The 17985-nt window shown below is 47.0% G+C and overlaps 1 protein-coding gene across 4 annotated transcripts in view; it reads right to left on the reverse strand.

Moving 5' to 3' along the window:
- The window catches only part of Znf185 (zinc finger protein 185 with LIM domain), a 42826-nt gene that overhangs the window by 19553 nt on the left and 5288 nt on the right, over positions 1-17985 (reverse strand). The window contains exons 2-12 of one of the 4 annotated variants that reach the window (XM_021153491.2): positions 13515-13592; positions 13235-13358; positions 12836-12901; positions 12056-12094; positions 11893-11970; positions 11303-11389; positions 10535-10618; positions 9632-9715; positions 9284-9322; positions 8050-8133; positions 7233-7319 (exon numbers count right to left, since the gene is read on the reverse strand). In XM_021153491.2, the coding sequence (XP_021009150.1) occupies positions 7233-7319; positions 8050-8133; positions 9284-9322; positions 9632-9715; positions 10535-10618; positions 11303-11389; positions 11893-11970; positions 12056-12094; positions 12836-12901; positions 13235-13358; positions 13515-13548 (806 nt within the window). In that variant the 5' untranslated portion in view covers positions 13549-13592. Of the gene's footprint in view, positions 1-7232; positions 7320-8049; positions 8134-9283; positions 9326-9631; positions 9716-10534; positions 10619-11302; positions 11390-11892; positions 11971-12055; positions 12095-12835; positions 12902-13234; positions 13359-13514; positions 13593-17985 lie in introns of all 4 variants that reach the window. The other 3 variants (XM_021153489.2, XM_085838160.1, XM_085838159.1) reach the window with 3 other exon arrangements.

Below are 17985 nucleotides of genomic sequence, written 5' to 3' on the forward strand. Positions count from 1 at the left end.
TACCCTTTAAAATCTAGGAACCACAAATGAGAGCCTAGGCTTGAAAATCTGCCCATTCGTCACAGTTACCTTTAGTTACAGTCACAATTTCCATCATTCACGTCCAGACACACACACACACACACACAAACTGTCTTCACTCTTTCTTTTGCTTTCTTAAGCATGTCCTTCCTTGTCTTTTTCATTCCATTTCTCTCTTCCCCATAGTCCGTGTCACTCATGCTCCCTGTCATACTTTGAGACCACCACTGTATAAAGAACAATAGGCTTCAGCAAACCTAGAAGCTAACCCATGTACGCTCTGGGAAACAGACTTGCCTTTTGCCTCATGCACCAAGAAACCGCCAGACTTCTTATGTTGATCACAGTCCCATTCCAACATCTCAAATCCGAGAAAGCAGTCAACACCGCCCCAGGACCAGGGGCCACCAGAAAGACAGGAGATGGTGTTGCACTCATCTCTCCTCACTACTCCTGTCTCTTTGTTTTACCATCTTAGAACCTCCCTGCACTGCTCTGGGAACTCCTGAGGTAAGGACTGAATGAAAACCCATTATCAGTGACTACCATCCCTGGGAGACTCTAAGCTGGCAGAACAAAAAGAATGTGTGATGGCCATGCTTTTCAGGGACTAGGTTGTAAAACTAATTGAAGTTTTCAGCCTCAGGTAAGAGGAAACGAAAACTCCTCTGCAGTGAAAAGAAACCAATTGCCATGTCCAGCTCTGCCAGGAAGTAGTGCTGAGTAAACAGAGGCAAGACTCTTCAGGAAGAGCAGCTTGGAGATAGGGCAATATGGGGAAACCCTAGGCCTTGAAGCAGTTTCAGTTGTAACCTTTATAGGTCATGAAAAAGATATTGGTCAAACCCTCACAGGATGCCTTTCTGTGCAATATAACATCCTGAAGTGGGTATCTTAATTTCCTGCCACTCGGCCTCAGCTACTGCTAAACTGGAGTGGGGAGAGAGAAGGAGGCCCATAGGATGTGATTGTTAACTGTTGAATTCTCTGAAGCCTTCACAGACTCTGGTAGCTTAAGGCAGCCACTGCCAATTTCTGACCTAACTACATACTGCACAAGAAGACAATGCCACTTTCTACACAATGTAATCTGCTGCCTGACCACAGTTGCCAGCAGTGAGTACATGTCTAACACTCACCTTCGTGTGTTAAATATAAACTAGAAAAAAATCCACACTTGCAACACAACAAAGAAGAAAACAATCTATGTCTTAGATTTAACGTGTGATACCAAAAGGAAAAAGGCAAGACAGTGTGCTATCAAATGACTGAATAAACAACAAAAAAATGTGGCAGTGGGGAACTTTATCTATCTTGAAGGTTGGATTACTGAGGCTATGGAGTGCTCACAAAAATGGATCTATCATGACTGCCCTCTGAAAGACCCAACAAGCAGCTGAAAGAGTCAGATGCAGATATTTGCACCCAACCAATGGACAGAAGCAGCTGACCCCCGTTGTTGAATTAGTGGAAAGCTGGGAGCAACTGAGGAGAAGGGTGACCCTGTATGAGGACCAGCAGCCTCAAATAAACTGGACCCCCGAGATCTCTCAAACGCTGGACCACCAAACAGACAGCACACACCAGCTGATATGAGGCCCCCAACACACATACAGTAGAGGACTCTCAGGTCTGTGTTCATTCAGAAATGATGCACCTAACCCTCAAGAGACTGGAGGCCCCAGGGAGTTTAGAGGTCAGGTGGGGTGGGGGTTGGAGACATCCACGTGGAGACAGAGTGGGGTGGGGAGGAGGTGTGGGATGTTGAGCAGTTGGAGGGTGGATGGGGGACGCAGGGAATGTAATATGGAGTGTAAAAAATAAATTAAAAATAAAATAAAAAATAAAGGTAGCATTTGATAATATTTTGTACACACCCCTCAGTGTCCTGCGTGCTTTACATATGTAAACCCATTTAACTCTTTGAACTGTCTATGGTAGAAACTATTTCCATTATTGTTCATGTAAGAGCTGAATGATATACCAAAGGTCCCATAAAGTTACCTTGGGCTTAAATTCAAGCTCAAGAACCCCTGCATTTAGTCCACTTTGCACAATCAAATGAACACTGGGTAAAGCTCCTACAGCTTCTGACAGTTACATTAACTTTGTCACCTGGGTCTGCCCATCAATCACTGTTTATCAAAGGAAAGGGGGCTGTGAATTCACCGCTGAGGGGGGAGGTCAGTTGTGGGTGGAGGACCAGATAGCCCTTGAGGTCCAGGTGGGTGCCGCAGTGTTCACTGCAGACTATCCTTGGGTTTGGTCACTCCTAAATTGGCTGCTGTAGTCAACCGCCCTCTGAGATTACTAGGAGGGGGATGGGTAACGGGAGTGCACAACAGGGACCATTTGTGATCCTCCAGCGCCATCTCGCGGCTGGAGCTAGCACTGCCTCAGGAGGAGCCCCTTAGAAGCTGGTCTCTGGAGCAGCCATTTTGTACTCTCCTTTCAGAGCGGGCACCTCAGCCTGAGCTAGCGGCTGCAGGAAATGGCCGCGCGAGTAGGTGTAGTCTTACCCTGGAGCTGGCTAGCTTACTCATGCGCATGCGCCGCCCCGCCCCCCCGCCCCCCGCAGGCAGCGATCCAAATCTGCCTGCGCAACAGAAATCTGCTGCAGTCACGGGTGTATTCGTCCGTATTCGTGGTGCCTGTCTGTGGCAGTCTGGCTAGATCTATGCTGACACACTCCTCAGTGTGTGTGTGTGTTCCCCCAAGTGAACACAAGTTGCTAGAGGAAGGCTTGTCAATATTAACGTTTTTGTCTGGATAATAATACTGTGTGTGTTGAGAATGAGGCACTAATATCACCTGTCACTATAGGTCGTTTAGCAGCATCCATGATTTTTATTTTTTAGAAGCCACCCTCGGTTGTAGCAACCCAAAAAATCTTCGGTTACTACAGTATGACGCAGGAGGGTAGGGGTGGGCAGGACAAAGCTCTGATTGAGAACCGCCATCTCCAGTGTATACTGGAGATGAGAGGAAATTGAAATGCTTAAGAAAAACGCTGGAGACATACCCTCAGGAAATTAAACAAACATCTCAAGAACTCTTTTGTTATTAATACTTTCCCAGACGAGGAGCTGGAAAGATGGTTCAGCAGTTAAGAGCACTGTCTACTCTACAGAAATCTTAAGTTTTATTACAAGCACCCACATACAGCTAGAAACAATCTCTAACTCTAGTCTCCGAGGATCCACTGTCCTCTCCCTACTGGCCACCACTGACGTAGCAAATGGGTGGTGTGCAAAAACATACATGTGCAGGCAAAACACTTATACATATAAATTTTTTAAAATTTAAATGGGAAAAAAACAATCCAAACATAGCCAGTTATTAAACAGTGTCATCAGAAATGTTTGCTTTGATTTTTCAAACGGGTAAATATTAGAGTAAAGTTACTCTCTGGACCTGAGCTCTGCAGTGGGGCAGATTTAGAGTTTATTCCTATTTGCTCATCACATGTGTGGACCCAAGTTTTCTCCTCTATCAAATTGCACAATCAGAAATCTTTCTTGGCTTGGGGAATGATAACCACCAGATTAAGTACACCAGCTGGAAGGAGACATTAGCCTTCAAACACAGTTCATCAACTAGCTTGCTCAAGTTTCTCGGAAGGTTTCTCTTTGAGGCTGTTCATTAGGTCTCAGCTACCACAGGTATGGTTTTGGATAAATCAGTACCTGTTTGTTTCCCCATTTACCTATCTCACAGGGTTATTGAGGCAACTGTAAAGTACATAAAGACAACATACTGTAACTATCATCAGCTATTATTTTCCTCCGTTCTAATCAGTAGTAAAATTTAAAAGAAGAAAAATGGTGCATAACACGGCCTGTAGCTTACAGATCCATTTTCCACACCACCTCCCAGCATATGATTTATTGTAAAAGGTGACTGTAGTGTGATGTTAAAATTCAAATACCTATTCATCTTTAAGTCTATAAACCACAGCAGTTCTTCTTTGGATTAAAACCTGATAAAATTTCATTATATGGAACAAGACCCTGATCCAGTCTCCTCACTCATTAGTCTTCAACTACTCTATGCTTTGGAACATGTTAAATCCTAGGTCCTTATAAGAGACCCTGTCTCACAAAACACGATGTATGGTGCCTAAAGAATGACACTAGAAGTTGATCTCTGGTCTTGACACACATGCACATACACAAACACACACACACACATAAGCACACACATACACAGGAGCATACACATGTGAACATACACACAAACATGCATACACATGCACACCCACATATACATACAAAATCAAACTAGTATAAGTAAGATACTGTAACAGACTGCACTAAATCCTACAAATCTAGAAAGATACTTCATGTTATTTTGCAAATGAGTTTAAGGTTTAGCTTCATGTAAAACAAATGGAAGGATGATTCCAATGAACAGTCCAAAAGAAAGCCACCAGAGCCAGACTAGATCAGATGCCTTCTACAATAGCCAATAGCACTCTGAAACAGTTTGCACCACTGTGGTACAGGAGAAAGAAAAGGCTGGATAGGGAGTCCCCACTGCCATGCAGAACTATAGGAGCTAGAGACAGGGGTTTGGGCTTAATTTCAAGGAAGCAGAGAGCCATTGAAAGTTGAAAGAGGGGGATAAACACATTGTGGCTTATTTGGGAAAGATCTTTCTGATGCCTGCAAAGATAGTAAAAAGTTACATTAATGGCAACTCAAAGAACTGAGTCCCTGGCCTAATGGCTTTTCCTAGACCTCTTCAAAAGAGAGATTACAGAGGTGGGGCCTACTTTATCTGTCTCCAGGCACCCACTGCAACTAGGTAGATTAGTGAGAAAATGAACCTGCTGAGAGAACCAGCTGGGAAAGCACCTAGAAAAGTGTCCTCAAAGGATGGATCCACGTGGGGTAGACTTCAGGAGGTCATGAGGTTTGGGCTGGCCCTTCAGCAGTTTCAGCTCTCTTCATACCAACAACAACAACAACAACAAAAAATGACGGTTCTACCAATTCCAACATGGTTCCAAACTAAAACAGGCATCCCTGGAGACAAAGGCTACTTATGCAGATGAGTATGTGGGGAAGGCAGACTTTGTAAGAAGGCAGAGATTCCTCTATTAATAGGTCATTCGTTAGTCTTTTTTTTTTTTCTGACTTCCCCACACATTCATTGTACCCGAGGCCATTCCTTGCTGAGGGATGGGCCTATAGCTATGAGTTAGGGACTTGTATTTGTTCTGCAGGAATTGGAGAGTCAATGATGGAGGTGCAGCGTGGCTTAGTCTGGAGAAGAAGAAAATCCAACAAGAAGGAGACCATCCATGGGCAAAAGGTGTGGTACTGGTAATGGTGGTGGGAAGCACTGGCATCTCACCCTCTTTTTTTCTGCACCAATGCCTGTTTCAGCACGTTCATTAGGCTGTGACCTTGTGTAATTTAGATGACTTGGGAGCAGAAATCTTTGCCTCTATAAATTATTGTGATCAGAGCCAATCCAAGTTCCAGTGGATTGCTATTCAGATTTAACTGCTTACAAACAAGAATGGAAACAAAAGGTGAAAACTCAGAGGGAGGTAGCCACATTGATGGTCAATGGTCACTAGAGCAAGACACAAGGAATTTTGGGCTGCTACTAAGCCAGAGAGAGAAGACAAAACCTTTTCCATTCATCCAAGCTCCCCTTCCCTCATTCCCAGGGATCACTTCACTCTAGGGAGGGGGTTCTAGGGCTCCCAAATGACAACATAGTGGGGTCCCAAGGACTTTGAGAGGGATAGCCTGGTCTGGAGTTGGTGCGCCTCTGGTGAAATATTATAGTTCTGCTCCCTATAGACCCAACCCTCTCTAGCTCTACTTCTTCCTTTTCAGATATGCAACAGTAGTATAGTGCTGGTCTGTATGTCAGCTGCTAACATTGGACCCAGGCTATCAGAAACCTTTAGGCTGAGTGCACAAGGCTTTTTGGGAAGACCTGCAGAGGTAAGAAATGACTTTACTCCTCCACCCACACTGTGATGGAGGCAGTTACCTCATCCTTAAATGACAGCTGCCTTGAAAGAGCTGAAAATATGCTATTGATGAACTGACCAACTCACAAAGCCTCATTATTAGTCACCGTTGTTGACTAGGGGCCAGACTCTGTTCTTCCAACTTTCCACACAGTAATTCTCCACATCGACTTCAATATCGTTATCCATGCCCTTTTTCCAGATGAGCCACCTGATGCTCAGAAGGACTGAGTGGTGTGTTCCAAGTTCCACAAGTGACAAGAAATGGAACTCAGCTTTCTTCTGAGTTCCTGTCCTAACCCCTCAGTCAATCCTGAGATCATCAGGAGCCCTTTGTCCAGAAGTCACTTTCAGCATTATTTTGGCTCACCACTGGGTCTCTCCCTCAGACTTACCATCTCTCTTCCCTCAATCCTGTGATACCTTCTGCTTCCTTGGCCACATGTTTCTGGTCTCCTTTTATCCCCCCCCCCCCCGCCTGTCCTTGAAACGTTCATGCTTCAGTGTTATTCCCAGTCTGCATAACCTGCTAGGCTACTCACTGTTCTTTCATGCTATCAATTTAATGTCCCCAGGTAAATGTGCGGAAGGCAGCAAGGGGGAGGGGGGAACAATAAGAAAGATGACACAGAGTTTGAAGATTGATGATAGAGCTGGCCTGTCTCCTGCGTGCCCACCCCAAGGAAAAGGAGCTTGGATCTTTGTGCTCCTTGATGGATGCGGCCCCTTCATCCATTCTTATACCAAGCACAGGGCACTGTGGCATTGTGAACTATGGAGAACCCCACCCAGTTCCAAATGCCTTGTCCTATAAGCAACATAATTAAAACTCTGGTTTTAATAAAGGGTTACACAGACACATTGACCCCACCCAGCTCTGCTGACCAGTCTTGTCACTTTCTGAGGGCATGGAGGTACATGGCATGGCCAGCATTATAGGCTGATCTCGTTCATATTAGCATCTATCATCTGTCTCCTTCATCGGATGAAGTCACTAGTTCTTGCCCAGGAAGTCCCAATCACGATTAGATCCCAAGGCCAGGCCTTTGACCTCACAAAATTACATTGCATAATTATTCATTATATAATTATTTTAAATGTATATCAAGATAGTGATGGAGAAGCCAGGTTTGCCACACCTGTTACAAACCAGTCTCCTGCTTCTCTCTCATGTTGAGAAAGGTTAAAGAGAGACAGGACAGCAATGGGGCCTCAGTACCTCAGGGCTTCCAGGTCTGGGGCCACCAGGTGGAGTTCTGCTGTGGGGGTTGTAATCTGCGGATAGACAATCTTCTCGGTTGTCGAGCTGTAGGTCAAAGGAGAGCCTGGGGAATGTGTGGGGGAAGGAGAAGCTTCCCCTCCCACTCTGTGTCAGCATCTTTGGGCATCCTCCTTCTGGGGCCTCCCTGCAGTGTGATAACCAGGCCCATCTACCTCTCCCTCCTGGTCCTCATCTTTTCTTTGTCCTTAAGCCTCCTTGGTACCAGTCTCCCACCCAGAGCTAACCCTAGGCTACTCTCAGACAATGAAGGGGCTTCTAGGTGGGCATTCTAGCAGATGTGCCTGGTAAGGGGAAGCTGCAAATGGGCTTGAAGTGGAGGTAAGGGGTTTGACACGGTCAATCTGACATTTTTAGAAAGGTCATTGGGGTAGCAGCCTGAAAATAACAGCCCTGCACTGTAACCCCACTGCTAGACCTTCCCTGGCTGCCAAACCCAGCCAGCCAGGCCAGTGAGAAGCCATATTACCAGCTCATACACTAGAGCTGATTCTTGACATGTACCTGGGTTCCTGGCTTCCGGAGGGGGGGGCTAGGCATGTTTAGCATGCACTCAATTAGAATGTCCTGAGATATTTGGGTCCTACCTCCATCCACACTAGCAAAGAAGGCAGATGTGAGAAGTGCTGGAGACAAGTGTGTCTCCCAGGTAGGCTGAACTTGGCCAAGTTATAGAAGTACCCGGTGCAAGCTTAACAATGGGGTGCTACTGCTGCAGTGGCCAGTCTCTCCCAGCCCAAGGGGGGTGACTGATTACCTGCTTAAGCCAGGATCAGGTCTTGCCAGAGCAGGTGGGTCCTGGTTTTTCTCAGGAAGGAGTTCCTCATCTACCACATCAACCCTGTGGGCGAAAAAAGTGGCACCTGTGGTCTCCCCACTTACCTTGGTGCCTTTTGGCCTTTGAAGGATGTGCTTTCACCAGTGTCCACATGAGTCAGGTGACTATAAAACCATTGGAATATTCCCTGGAACCCATGAGTCTGACTGCGTTAGAAATACGTTCTTAAGAGACGCAAAGAGGGTAAGCTGTAGGTGTAAAGTCAACAAGGAACAGGCACTCCAAATGTTCCAAGCCCCAGGCCTAACCACTGCAAAGGCCCAGAAATGGACATACAGTGCTGTGTGACATGACAGTAGCTGACTAAAATACAATAAGCAGTGAAAGGCACGGGGGTTGGCAGCACCTTGCTCCTCCATAGACAAAATAACAGAGAATAGTGTGTTCTTAGCTGTGGCTACTAGAACAAGGTACCACCAACTGAATGGCTTAAAACCCCAGAAGTGGAGGTCAGAAATCTGAAATTGAGGTGTTGGCAGGGTTAGAACAAATTGTATTTGCCTCATTCCAGTTTAGGCCACTGTCTTCATTCCTGTGGACGTTTCTTTGTGTCTGTGTCCACATTTCCTTGGTCTCGAAGGGACACTACCATTGGATTCAGGGCCTACCCTAATTTAGTATGACCTCATCTTCCCCTGTTTGCATCTCTACAGAAATTGACCTGTGTCAAATAATAAGACCCTTACCTCACTCAACTAGACCACCGACATAGGACTCATTCTCTCTTTCACCCTGTTTGCCCCATAGGACCAATCAGTAACATCACAGTCAGCTCCCATGGAGTTTCTCTTGGTGATTCTGGTCCTAGGTCTGGGTGATAGAAGAGCACAGGGCAGGGCAAGAGCAAGGAGTCTTGCTATGTTGGTTTCTTGGTGCCTACCAGCTTGTGGAAGGAGTGAGGACATCTGCTAAGGCCCCTAAGCAAAAGCATTCTCTCAGCCAGGCTCCTAACTGCACAGAACTGGCTAAAAGGGACACATGTGTCACCAGTCACCTAGGTCTTCACCTGGCCTCCAAAAAGACGCCTGAGTTGGCATCACATGACTCTCTTTGCTCAGAGAGAGCTTCTTTCTTTTTCCCAGCATCCCTACTGACAGCAGGCTTGCTATCTGGATAGCACCTGGCTCCTGAGGCTTTCCTAACTGATACTTACCTTTTTGCAAGGAATGGTGACTGCAGCTCCTGGGTAGGACTGCTAGAAAGGAAGCAGAATGGGGAACATGTTGGAAAAAGTTCAAGGGCAGGTGTCATCTTAGCCCCCATCCCTATAGGGTCCTGAACCTTTCCAATTCTCAGGACCTTACCTAAGTTTATCTTTCTAAGAAGTGCATCTGAGAACCCTGGAGCTCAAGCTAGAATTCTCATGGAGGTATTCAACCCATTCTTTCACCAGTCAAAGGAAAGCTGAAGCCCCAAGAAAAGAAGAAGGAGCCCAGAACATGGAGTCAGTAGTGGCCAAGGCAGGCTCAAGCTCACAGGGACTCATTCCTGGACAACTCACCTAGTGGTCTTCTTAGCTGCTGAGAGGACGTAAGAGTGCTCCCGTGGGGCTGTCTTCCTCAGAACACCAATTGCAGCCTGAGACCTGGGGTAGTATAAAGGGGGACATTTGATGGGTGTCTGTCAGTCTAGCTTGGGATGCTCACTGGCTAACTCAGGAGTACACCATGGGGTAGCACTACTCTAAGAACTATTCAGAGGGACAATGGACACAGAGGGAAGGACCCTTACTTAGGGAGCATGTAGCATGTGCCCTGCTCAGCAATGCTGACATCTTCACAATGGTTCATTGACTCTCCCAACCCAGGTAAGTAGTTGCCGACATACTCCATTCCTGATTGAGCCTGGCCACTGCTCTGGTGATTTGACTAAATGCACACACTTAAGCAGGTGACAGAACAGCATTCAGTAGGAGCCACCATCAGAGCTTCTTATTCATTTGCCTGTCCCTTGCACTATCCAGATTTCAGGCCTTGTGCAACTGTGGTCTTTTTGCACAGAATGGACACCCTTACAGGGCCTTTAGCAAGGGGTTGTCACTATGCTTTCTAAACCACATATGGGTTGGCAGATGTTCGCCTTTCGTTTGGATTCCTTCTTTGTAAGCACAGGGCATTTGAAAGTCTGGATCCATTCTTGAACTCAAAGAACACTGCAGACGCCCCTCCTAGAGCACTTTGCCCTGCATAGTTTTCAAGTTCTATCCCTGGAATGTTCTCAGAAGTGCCTCCTGAGCTGGCCTAGCACTGAGAGATAGTTCCTAGACTTCTGGAAAGACATGGGGTGTCCTCATGATTTATGTGTCATGCATTTTGTACTCTGGCTTGTATGATTCCTTTCAGCAATCTGTGAAGACTCCGGCCCCTGCCCTGCCCATGGGTACGCCCATAACAAACACCATCACCTCCGTTTCTGCTCCTCTGGGGTGAATGGCACCTCCTCTTCCTCAGCCCCTGATATGGAGCTGCGCCTGATGTTGTACGGTGCTCTGTGGGGAGAGATGCAGGTATGGCTCTTCTTCCTCCATGTCCTTCCTGTTCCCTGCTACAGGCTACCACCCTCAGCCAATTGCAGTTTCACTACTTCCCTAGAAATACTGCCAGCTGTGCCATAAAACAGGATGATGGGGGCAAGGAATAAGCTGTATGAAGATGTGGAGTACTGGGAAGTACTGGCACAATCCAGACATCTGTCTAGAACCCCCCTTCCAGTCTAGGGTCCCTTGGAAGGAACCTCAAGGGAAGCTCAGCTTTAGATACAAAATGTCCACACCAATAGCCAACGGGGACAGTGGCAACCTAAGAAAATTCATGCCTCAAAGCATAGCTCAGCCCAGCCCAGCCCAGCCCAAGATCCTGCGACCTGAATGGGGAAGGGAGCTCATCTAGGAAATTCAGAGAGTGAACAGCAGCCCCCATAGCTATGGCTCATGGTCCACTGTCTAGACCCATATGCTCCTTCCAGAAGTTTCCAACAGTCTTTGCCTCCTAAAAGGAGTGTATTGGGCATGACCATTCATTTTTCTAGAGTTTTGTTATCCTTTGCTCCAGGCCACATCTATAAGTGGCAGGGGTTGTTAAGCCACTAGGAATAGCTCTCCCCAGGTTGTGCTCAGAGGTAAGTGTCTACCTGCCTTCAGTAGGTCCAGTATCTGGCACCATTGTATACTCACAGTTTCTTATAATCTTCCGTAGTCATCTTATAGCCAGACGACTGAAGCGGATGACCAGAATTAGCTGCTCCCAGCTGCCCAGAAGCACTAGAAGAGCAAGTCATTTCCATCTGCCCAACCACAGGTCCCCTCTTGCCTCTAGGTTTACCAACATAGCCCAAGAGAGACAGGACATGGGCCAGGCATTCTGAATAGGGCAGACCCAACTGGGTAGAAAAGAGCCCACTGGGCTCTCTTCCATATCTTCTCCAATAGTGCCCCAGTTTTGACTGGTATCAAGGTGTTTGGGTAACATGATGCCTTGCATACTGGAAAGGTGAACTAAGCACATGGCTCAGTGCCCTCAGCAAGTACAAGGTGCTTGCTGTGAGACCAAGGGGACAAGGGGTAAGTAAAATGAAGATATGTGGGCACAATCCACATCTCTGTCCAGAGTCCCTCTCCCTGGATGAGGATCTCCCTCTCCCAGCCTCTATCCCTGAGAATAAGCCAGACAGGACATTCCCTTACTGCTTTGCTAGCCCTTTTTCAGACTTGGCTCTGGACAAGGCTCTCCCAACCTTCCTATTGACCATCTAGCCAGGATGTACCTTCTTGGAGCTCCGTTGGTCTTAGAGGGGCGATGCTGGGAGTGAGAAGAGCTATCTATTGTTCGGGTGAACACTCCCCTACAAGAGACACCAGAAGGTATTGAGAAGTCTGTGTGTGGCTCTAGTGGCATGAGGATGCAGGTAGGGTCTAGAAGTCACTTACCGGATTATATAACCAGCTGGAGCCCTTGTGTTTGGAGACCTGCCAAGAGAAAAGGAGACATCAAGGGAATCGTGGCCTCACTATGGATTTCAGACCACTTATTCCATCCTATTTCCAACTACAACAGCTGATCTCCTAATACAGTGACCAGGTGCGCACTCTGCTCCACCTATCTCTCCTTTAGTCTCTTCCAGGAACACTGCCATGTCTGACTCCTCCACAGCCATGCTCAGCATAGCCTAACCTACAGCAGGTACAAGGCCAGGCTTGCTTTATGGCTGGACATTTTCTGCAGAGTCTGTTCTCTCCTGGATCAGACTGAAAGTCCTTTGATCAGAGCCCAGGCTGACCCAAACCTGGGGATGTTCTGATGGAAGGTAAATCCCTATGGCCTTCCCTTTCTACTCCTCTAGAATATTTCCTCCTCTGGCCCTTGAAGCACTCACTCCCAAGTGGCAATGGAAGTATGAAAGCAGACGGCAAGATGAAAGGACTCAGCCAAGAGTTGTTCTATTCAGCATGAGTGCTCTGGGCAGGTCTAATAGTACCACTGAACTCTACCATTTACTCCTATAAACCTGTTCTTAGCATATTCTTGGAGATGGCCAAGTTCCAGAAACACTAAAAGGAAAGTTCAAAGAACATTACAAATGACTCATTAAAGGTCCTCCATGCCCTTCTCAATTCATGCTCCCTCTGTGCTCCCTCTGTGAGATGTACACTTCTTTGCAGAAGAGTTCCTGGGGTCCACTTAAGAGTCAGCTAAGTAACACCTCTTACCTGGCATTTGATTCGTCTCTGACTGATGAGAAGGATGTGGTTCGGTTGTGACTTGAGAGTGGCTCTCTGCAGAAAGACAGGCCCTGAAGATAGTGGCTCCCATGCTCCTCACCACTTCTTACTCCTGCGGCTCTATCACAAAGTTAGCCTTACGTGTACCACCATTGCACCTCACCTTCCCCTTTCCTGACCCACTTTACACATGCCTCTCAGCACATAGGATTGCAATATTTGTGGCTGTGTACAGCTTTTCAAGTTTTAATGTCACCTGGCTGGCCAGTGGACACACAGCCTGACTGAGCTCTAAATGGTGAGATGTCCTCAGCATCCCTAGGAAGGGCTGGGTCACATGCCCTCACTATTGCAGCTTTCCCCTCTGGCTTTCTGTCCTGGACTTACATGGTATGGTCCTCAGAGTCGTCATGCTTGGTGATCCAGCTCTGGTCACCCTTTAGTGTAGTCCGTACTTTCATCTGTCTTAGGATATTATTGCGCTCCTCTTCACCAGATGGTACAGTTTTCCCTGGCAGAGGCAAGGCTAAGAGCCTTAAACAGGGAACCACAGCCCCTAGACCCAGGGCTCTTGCCAGCCCACCCACTATGAGGTCATCCACTAGCTGCACGGGCTGCATAGGGGTTTGCCTGGGATAATTCAGGCAGACATGGTACCCAGGCTCACCTTTCCCAATACTTCCTAAGGAAGAAATGCTCATGATGTTTATCTGTCAGCTCTGTAATTAGTGGATTCAGTGAGCTCCTGGGAACAAAGACAAACACAAATCTGTCAATACATGAATCATAATGGCTTGTGGGTCACCATTAGAGTTTCGATGTGGTTTGTCCCCTAAAAGCTCTTGTGTTGGAAGCTTGGTCCCAATATGGCAGTATTAAGAGGGGACACTTAAGAAATGAAATTTGGGGGAATGGGAAAATGACTCAGTCAGAGCTGGCCATCGTAACACACCCTTATGCTCTAGCACTGGGAAGGCAAAGACACGAGGATCCCTGAGGCTTGCTGGCCAGCCAGTCTAGAAGACCCTATCTCATAAAACAAGGCAAACAGTGATAGAGACACCTGATACTGACCTCTGACTTTGACGTGTGCATATGAACATGTATACACATATGCATCCATACTTAGCCCCTTCACCCACACATCCACACCCATTCCCATCCCCACTCCCTCACACAAAATAAGGTTGGATTAGATAATTGGGAGAGCTTCTATATGATGGAATTAATGTCTTGAGAGAAACTGGTTGGTTCTCATCAGTGTTTGTTATCAAAAGGCAAGTCTGGCCCAGCTCTGGTTTCTCCCTGGCTTTCCATCTCACAAACTCAGGTTCTCCTGCCCACAGCTGTAATGCCACCAGCCATGAGATCCTTTACCTGAATCAAGGCAATGCTACCCCCTATGGCCTTGAGTCTCTAGAAGTAAATAAATATATTTTCTCTAGCCTAGCACCCAGCCTCACATATGACATCATAATAAAAGAGAAATGAACCTGGAGCACACTAAGATCATGCAGGTTTCCTTTCAGGTATCAGGGGTGACAAGAATTGGTGGAATTCCAAATGTATGAGAGAGGTCAAGGACTAAGCACACATTCCACCGTGGGTGCTACACCTACCTGTATAGCCATGGCTGCTCACCTGGAGAATATGAAAACATGTGGGTAGTCAAGAACTGACTGTTCTAGTCAGTTATTAAGGGTGGACCACAGCGAGTTCTAATGGAAAGACTCTGGGGAAGGGAGCTGGTAGTAATAAGGAAGTTCCAACAGTGTCTTGGAGAGTGGTATGGCACTGAGCCAGACAGTAGGATTGAAGGAAGCACATTTCAGGCACACCACCTTTGAGGGCAGGCAGATGATTTGGAGGTAGGGCAAGGGTTCAGGGAACCAACAGTTTTAGGACTCAACCATCTTTCTTGCACTAGCTGTCATGTTTTGGGCAAATCAGTTAATCTCTCTGGGTTGCCTCAGTTTTATCACCTGTAAGATGAAAGTGAAATTATCTACATTTCTGGACTGCTGTAAAGTCAGGAATATCATTGGCAGCTGGGCATAAGCCAAGCCATAGTGACTTTAAATCTGTTTGCTGGGGGAAAGTCAGCTGGTGTTCTCCAATCAGTACAGGACAAAGTGGATATTTGCAGCCCTATGAGGCTCCTCATCCTGTTTCCTCACAGGGACCAAATGCTAAGGAGTGGCCTCAGCATCAGATGAGGAGACTGGTCAGAGTCAACAGGTTCCAGGTTCGTTATAATCTGTTCGCCAGGCTGAGAGGCCCAAAGCTGAGGAGGAGGAAAGGACTAGACTGTGGGTTTGGATATTTTGGATATATTAATAACCAAACTGGCTCCTTTGGACATAAAGAGAGTCTGGGAGGTTCAGAGGTGTGAACAGGACAAAAAGCAAGGCCCTGGCAGTGATAAGGCAGAAAGACCTTTCTCCCTGGGTCTGCCACCCCCTTGGGTCCCTCCAGGGCTACGCTTTGACCAGTTCAGTAATGGTGCCAACTGGCAGGACCTGGATATGTTTTTGTGGAAATCGGGGACACACTAAAAGAGTAAGGGAAGGAGGCCAAGACCAAACTAAATTAGCCACATCAGCAAGAGCCTGCTCTCCCATAAACTGTACCAAGTGAGCAGTCCAGGCAGGCTGAACCTTCTACATGCCAGGAATGGAACCTCATTATGGCACTGAAGCTGCCACATCAGTGTTCAGTTGCTCTTATGGTTGCATAAACTCAATTGTCTGCATCCTAGCAGACATGTGTAGTGACCACATGAGCCTGAGTGCATGATACAGTCAGTGTCTGTATGCAGACCACTAAAGCCTGAGCCTTCAGTCCTAGGTCTTTTCATGCTATTACATATGAAAACCTTGGACAGTCCCTCTCCTCTTGCATGAAAGCGAATGCGCCGCCCATTGGTCCCTCAAATTGTACTAGGCCATTTTTTATTTTTGCTATCTTAACTTATTTTCTGTAAGGTACCTCAAGGACATACTCCTTTCCAAGACCCCAGGGACTGTGGCCACTGGTTTCCACAGAGGAACTGGGCAAGCAGGTGACGTTCATCCCCATTATAGCAGCTGCATCCATGCTAGGCCTTGTATTAAACCCAGAACTTGTGAGTTTTCCCCTTGATAGATCCAATAGCCATGTTGTCTATCTAGAAGTTTCCTAATACAGGCAAAGGAGCAAGGATATGTGCCAGAAAGAACTGGGGCTGGTGCTTCTGTGTCACCAGCTTCCCCTCAGATCTGACGACATTTCAGAAATCCAATGCTCTTTCCAATAACAGTAAACGTGGAAAGGGCCTAGGGATGTAGTGCGGTTGGATCAGTACTTGCTGAGCACCCACAAGGCCCTGGGTTCCATTCTCACCACCACATAACTAGGTCTATGGTACATTCCTGCATTCTTAGCACAGAGGAGGTGGAGGCAGTAGGATCAGAAGTACAGGGTCATCCTTGGCTACACAAGCAAGTTCAAGTCAGCCTGGGTTATTTCAGATTCTCTATTGAGAAACAACAAAGAAAAAGATCACTGCTGAAATAGAATGAAGACTAGGGCAGCTCACTGGAAGAGCCAGGTCAAGATACCCCAAATTTGCTCCCAGTCTTAGAAACTGAAATTGGTGCTAGATGTCAATAGAAATTAACTGGGAGTGAGAAAGAAGCAAAGCCTTTAACATTATTTTGTTTTCGTTCGTCCATTCATTCATTCTCCCAGGCTGGCATCCATCCATCCATCCATCTATCCATCCATCCATTCATTTTCCCAGGCTGGCCTTAACTCACTATGTAGCCAAGTGTGATGGTTAACTTTTGTCCATTTGTCTACATTGCCCAAGTGCTGGGAATATTTATGTACACCACTATATTTGCTTTATGCCGTGCTGTGGACTAAATCCAGAGCTTCGTGGTAGGCAAACACTCCACCAACTGAGAAAAATCAGTGATTATTTTAGTGTGGTGTGACAATGAGAGGCTGCCTAAGGTATAGGTGATGGGGTTTGTTTCCATGTTGGTGTGCTAGGCACTGGTCTGAGTACAAGGAAGAGTGGAAGAGGGAGCTTGGCAGTGGTGGCGCACGCCTTTAATCCCAGCACTCGGGAGGCAGAGGCAGGCAGATTTCTGAGTTCCGGGCCAGCCTGGTCTACAGAGTGAGTTCCAGGACAGCCAGGGATACACAGAGAAACCCTGTCTTGAAAAACAAACAAACAAACAAAAAAGTAAGAGGTAGAGGTAGGAGGGAGAAGAGCTTCACTGCCAAAGATAAACTGTGATACTTTATGCAGAGGAGAGCAGAGGAAGCCCAACTCCACCTCTCCAAGCATGCAGACCTTTTGCAGGGATCAATCTCTGGCTTTGCCAGGCAGGGGCCCTGAGAGCAGCCTCAAAGATGGATGAAGGCTGCAGTTAATGCTAATCTCTTGGATGGGCACTGCTTGAGATCAGGGGCAGCCTCAGAGATTCCATTGGTCTGTGGGAAGAGCATCCTCATACTTGCTCACTTACCCTGAGCAAACCCTCCTCCCCACACAGCACCTTGGTCCCTTACCACCATGTATGGGTGCAGGACCAAACTTGAAAAAAAAAAATCAAAATCTGCAAGGGAAACAGGCCCCTGATTCTATAGCTGTCCTGCAAGAGCTTAGTTTGAGCTCCAAAACTCTGAGAATCCAAGCTTCCTGAGCTCCAGCGTCCAGTCAGATTAGGTAGCTCCTTGGCCAGAGTACTTCAACTCCTCCCTTCTTGCCCAATCCAACCTATGCCAAGCCCTTATATCTGGTTTTTTCCTGTGGGGAAAGCAGAGGCTTTAGAGCAGCTTCTCTGCTCATCAATGGAGCCCAAGAAGAGCTTGCTGCTTTGTATGTGATGGAAAGCCAGCACAGTAGTGAAAATCTCGGCTGTGGCTGTCTCCCTCTAGAGGCTTCATAAGGAAGTGCAAGGATGAGCAGGTATACTTGACCTGAAGTGGAGTGAGTATGAGGGGCCAAGAAATGCTAAAATTCAGGAACCACAACCTCAACACCCCCACTCATATTCAGCATACTTAGCTGTACTAGTCCAATCCCTTCTCAAGGAATGCACTTGGCCCACAAACTGGACCAAGGCTGACCTAAACTACCACTCACG

Source organism: Mus caroli, unplaced genomic scaffold, assembly GCF_978045245.1.
Source record: "Mus caroli unplaced genomic scaffold, Mus_caroli_1 scaffold_5, whole genome shotgun sequence".
Classification (NCBI taxonomy): Eukaryota; Metazoa; Chordata; class Mammalia; order Rodentia; family Muridae; genus Mus; species Mus caroli.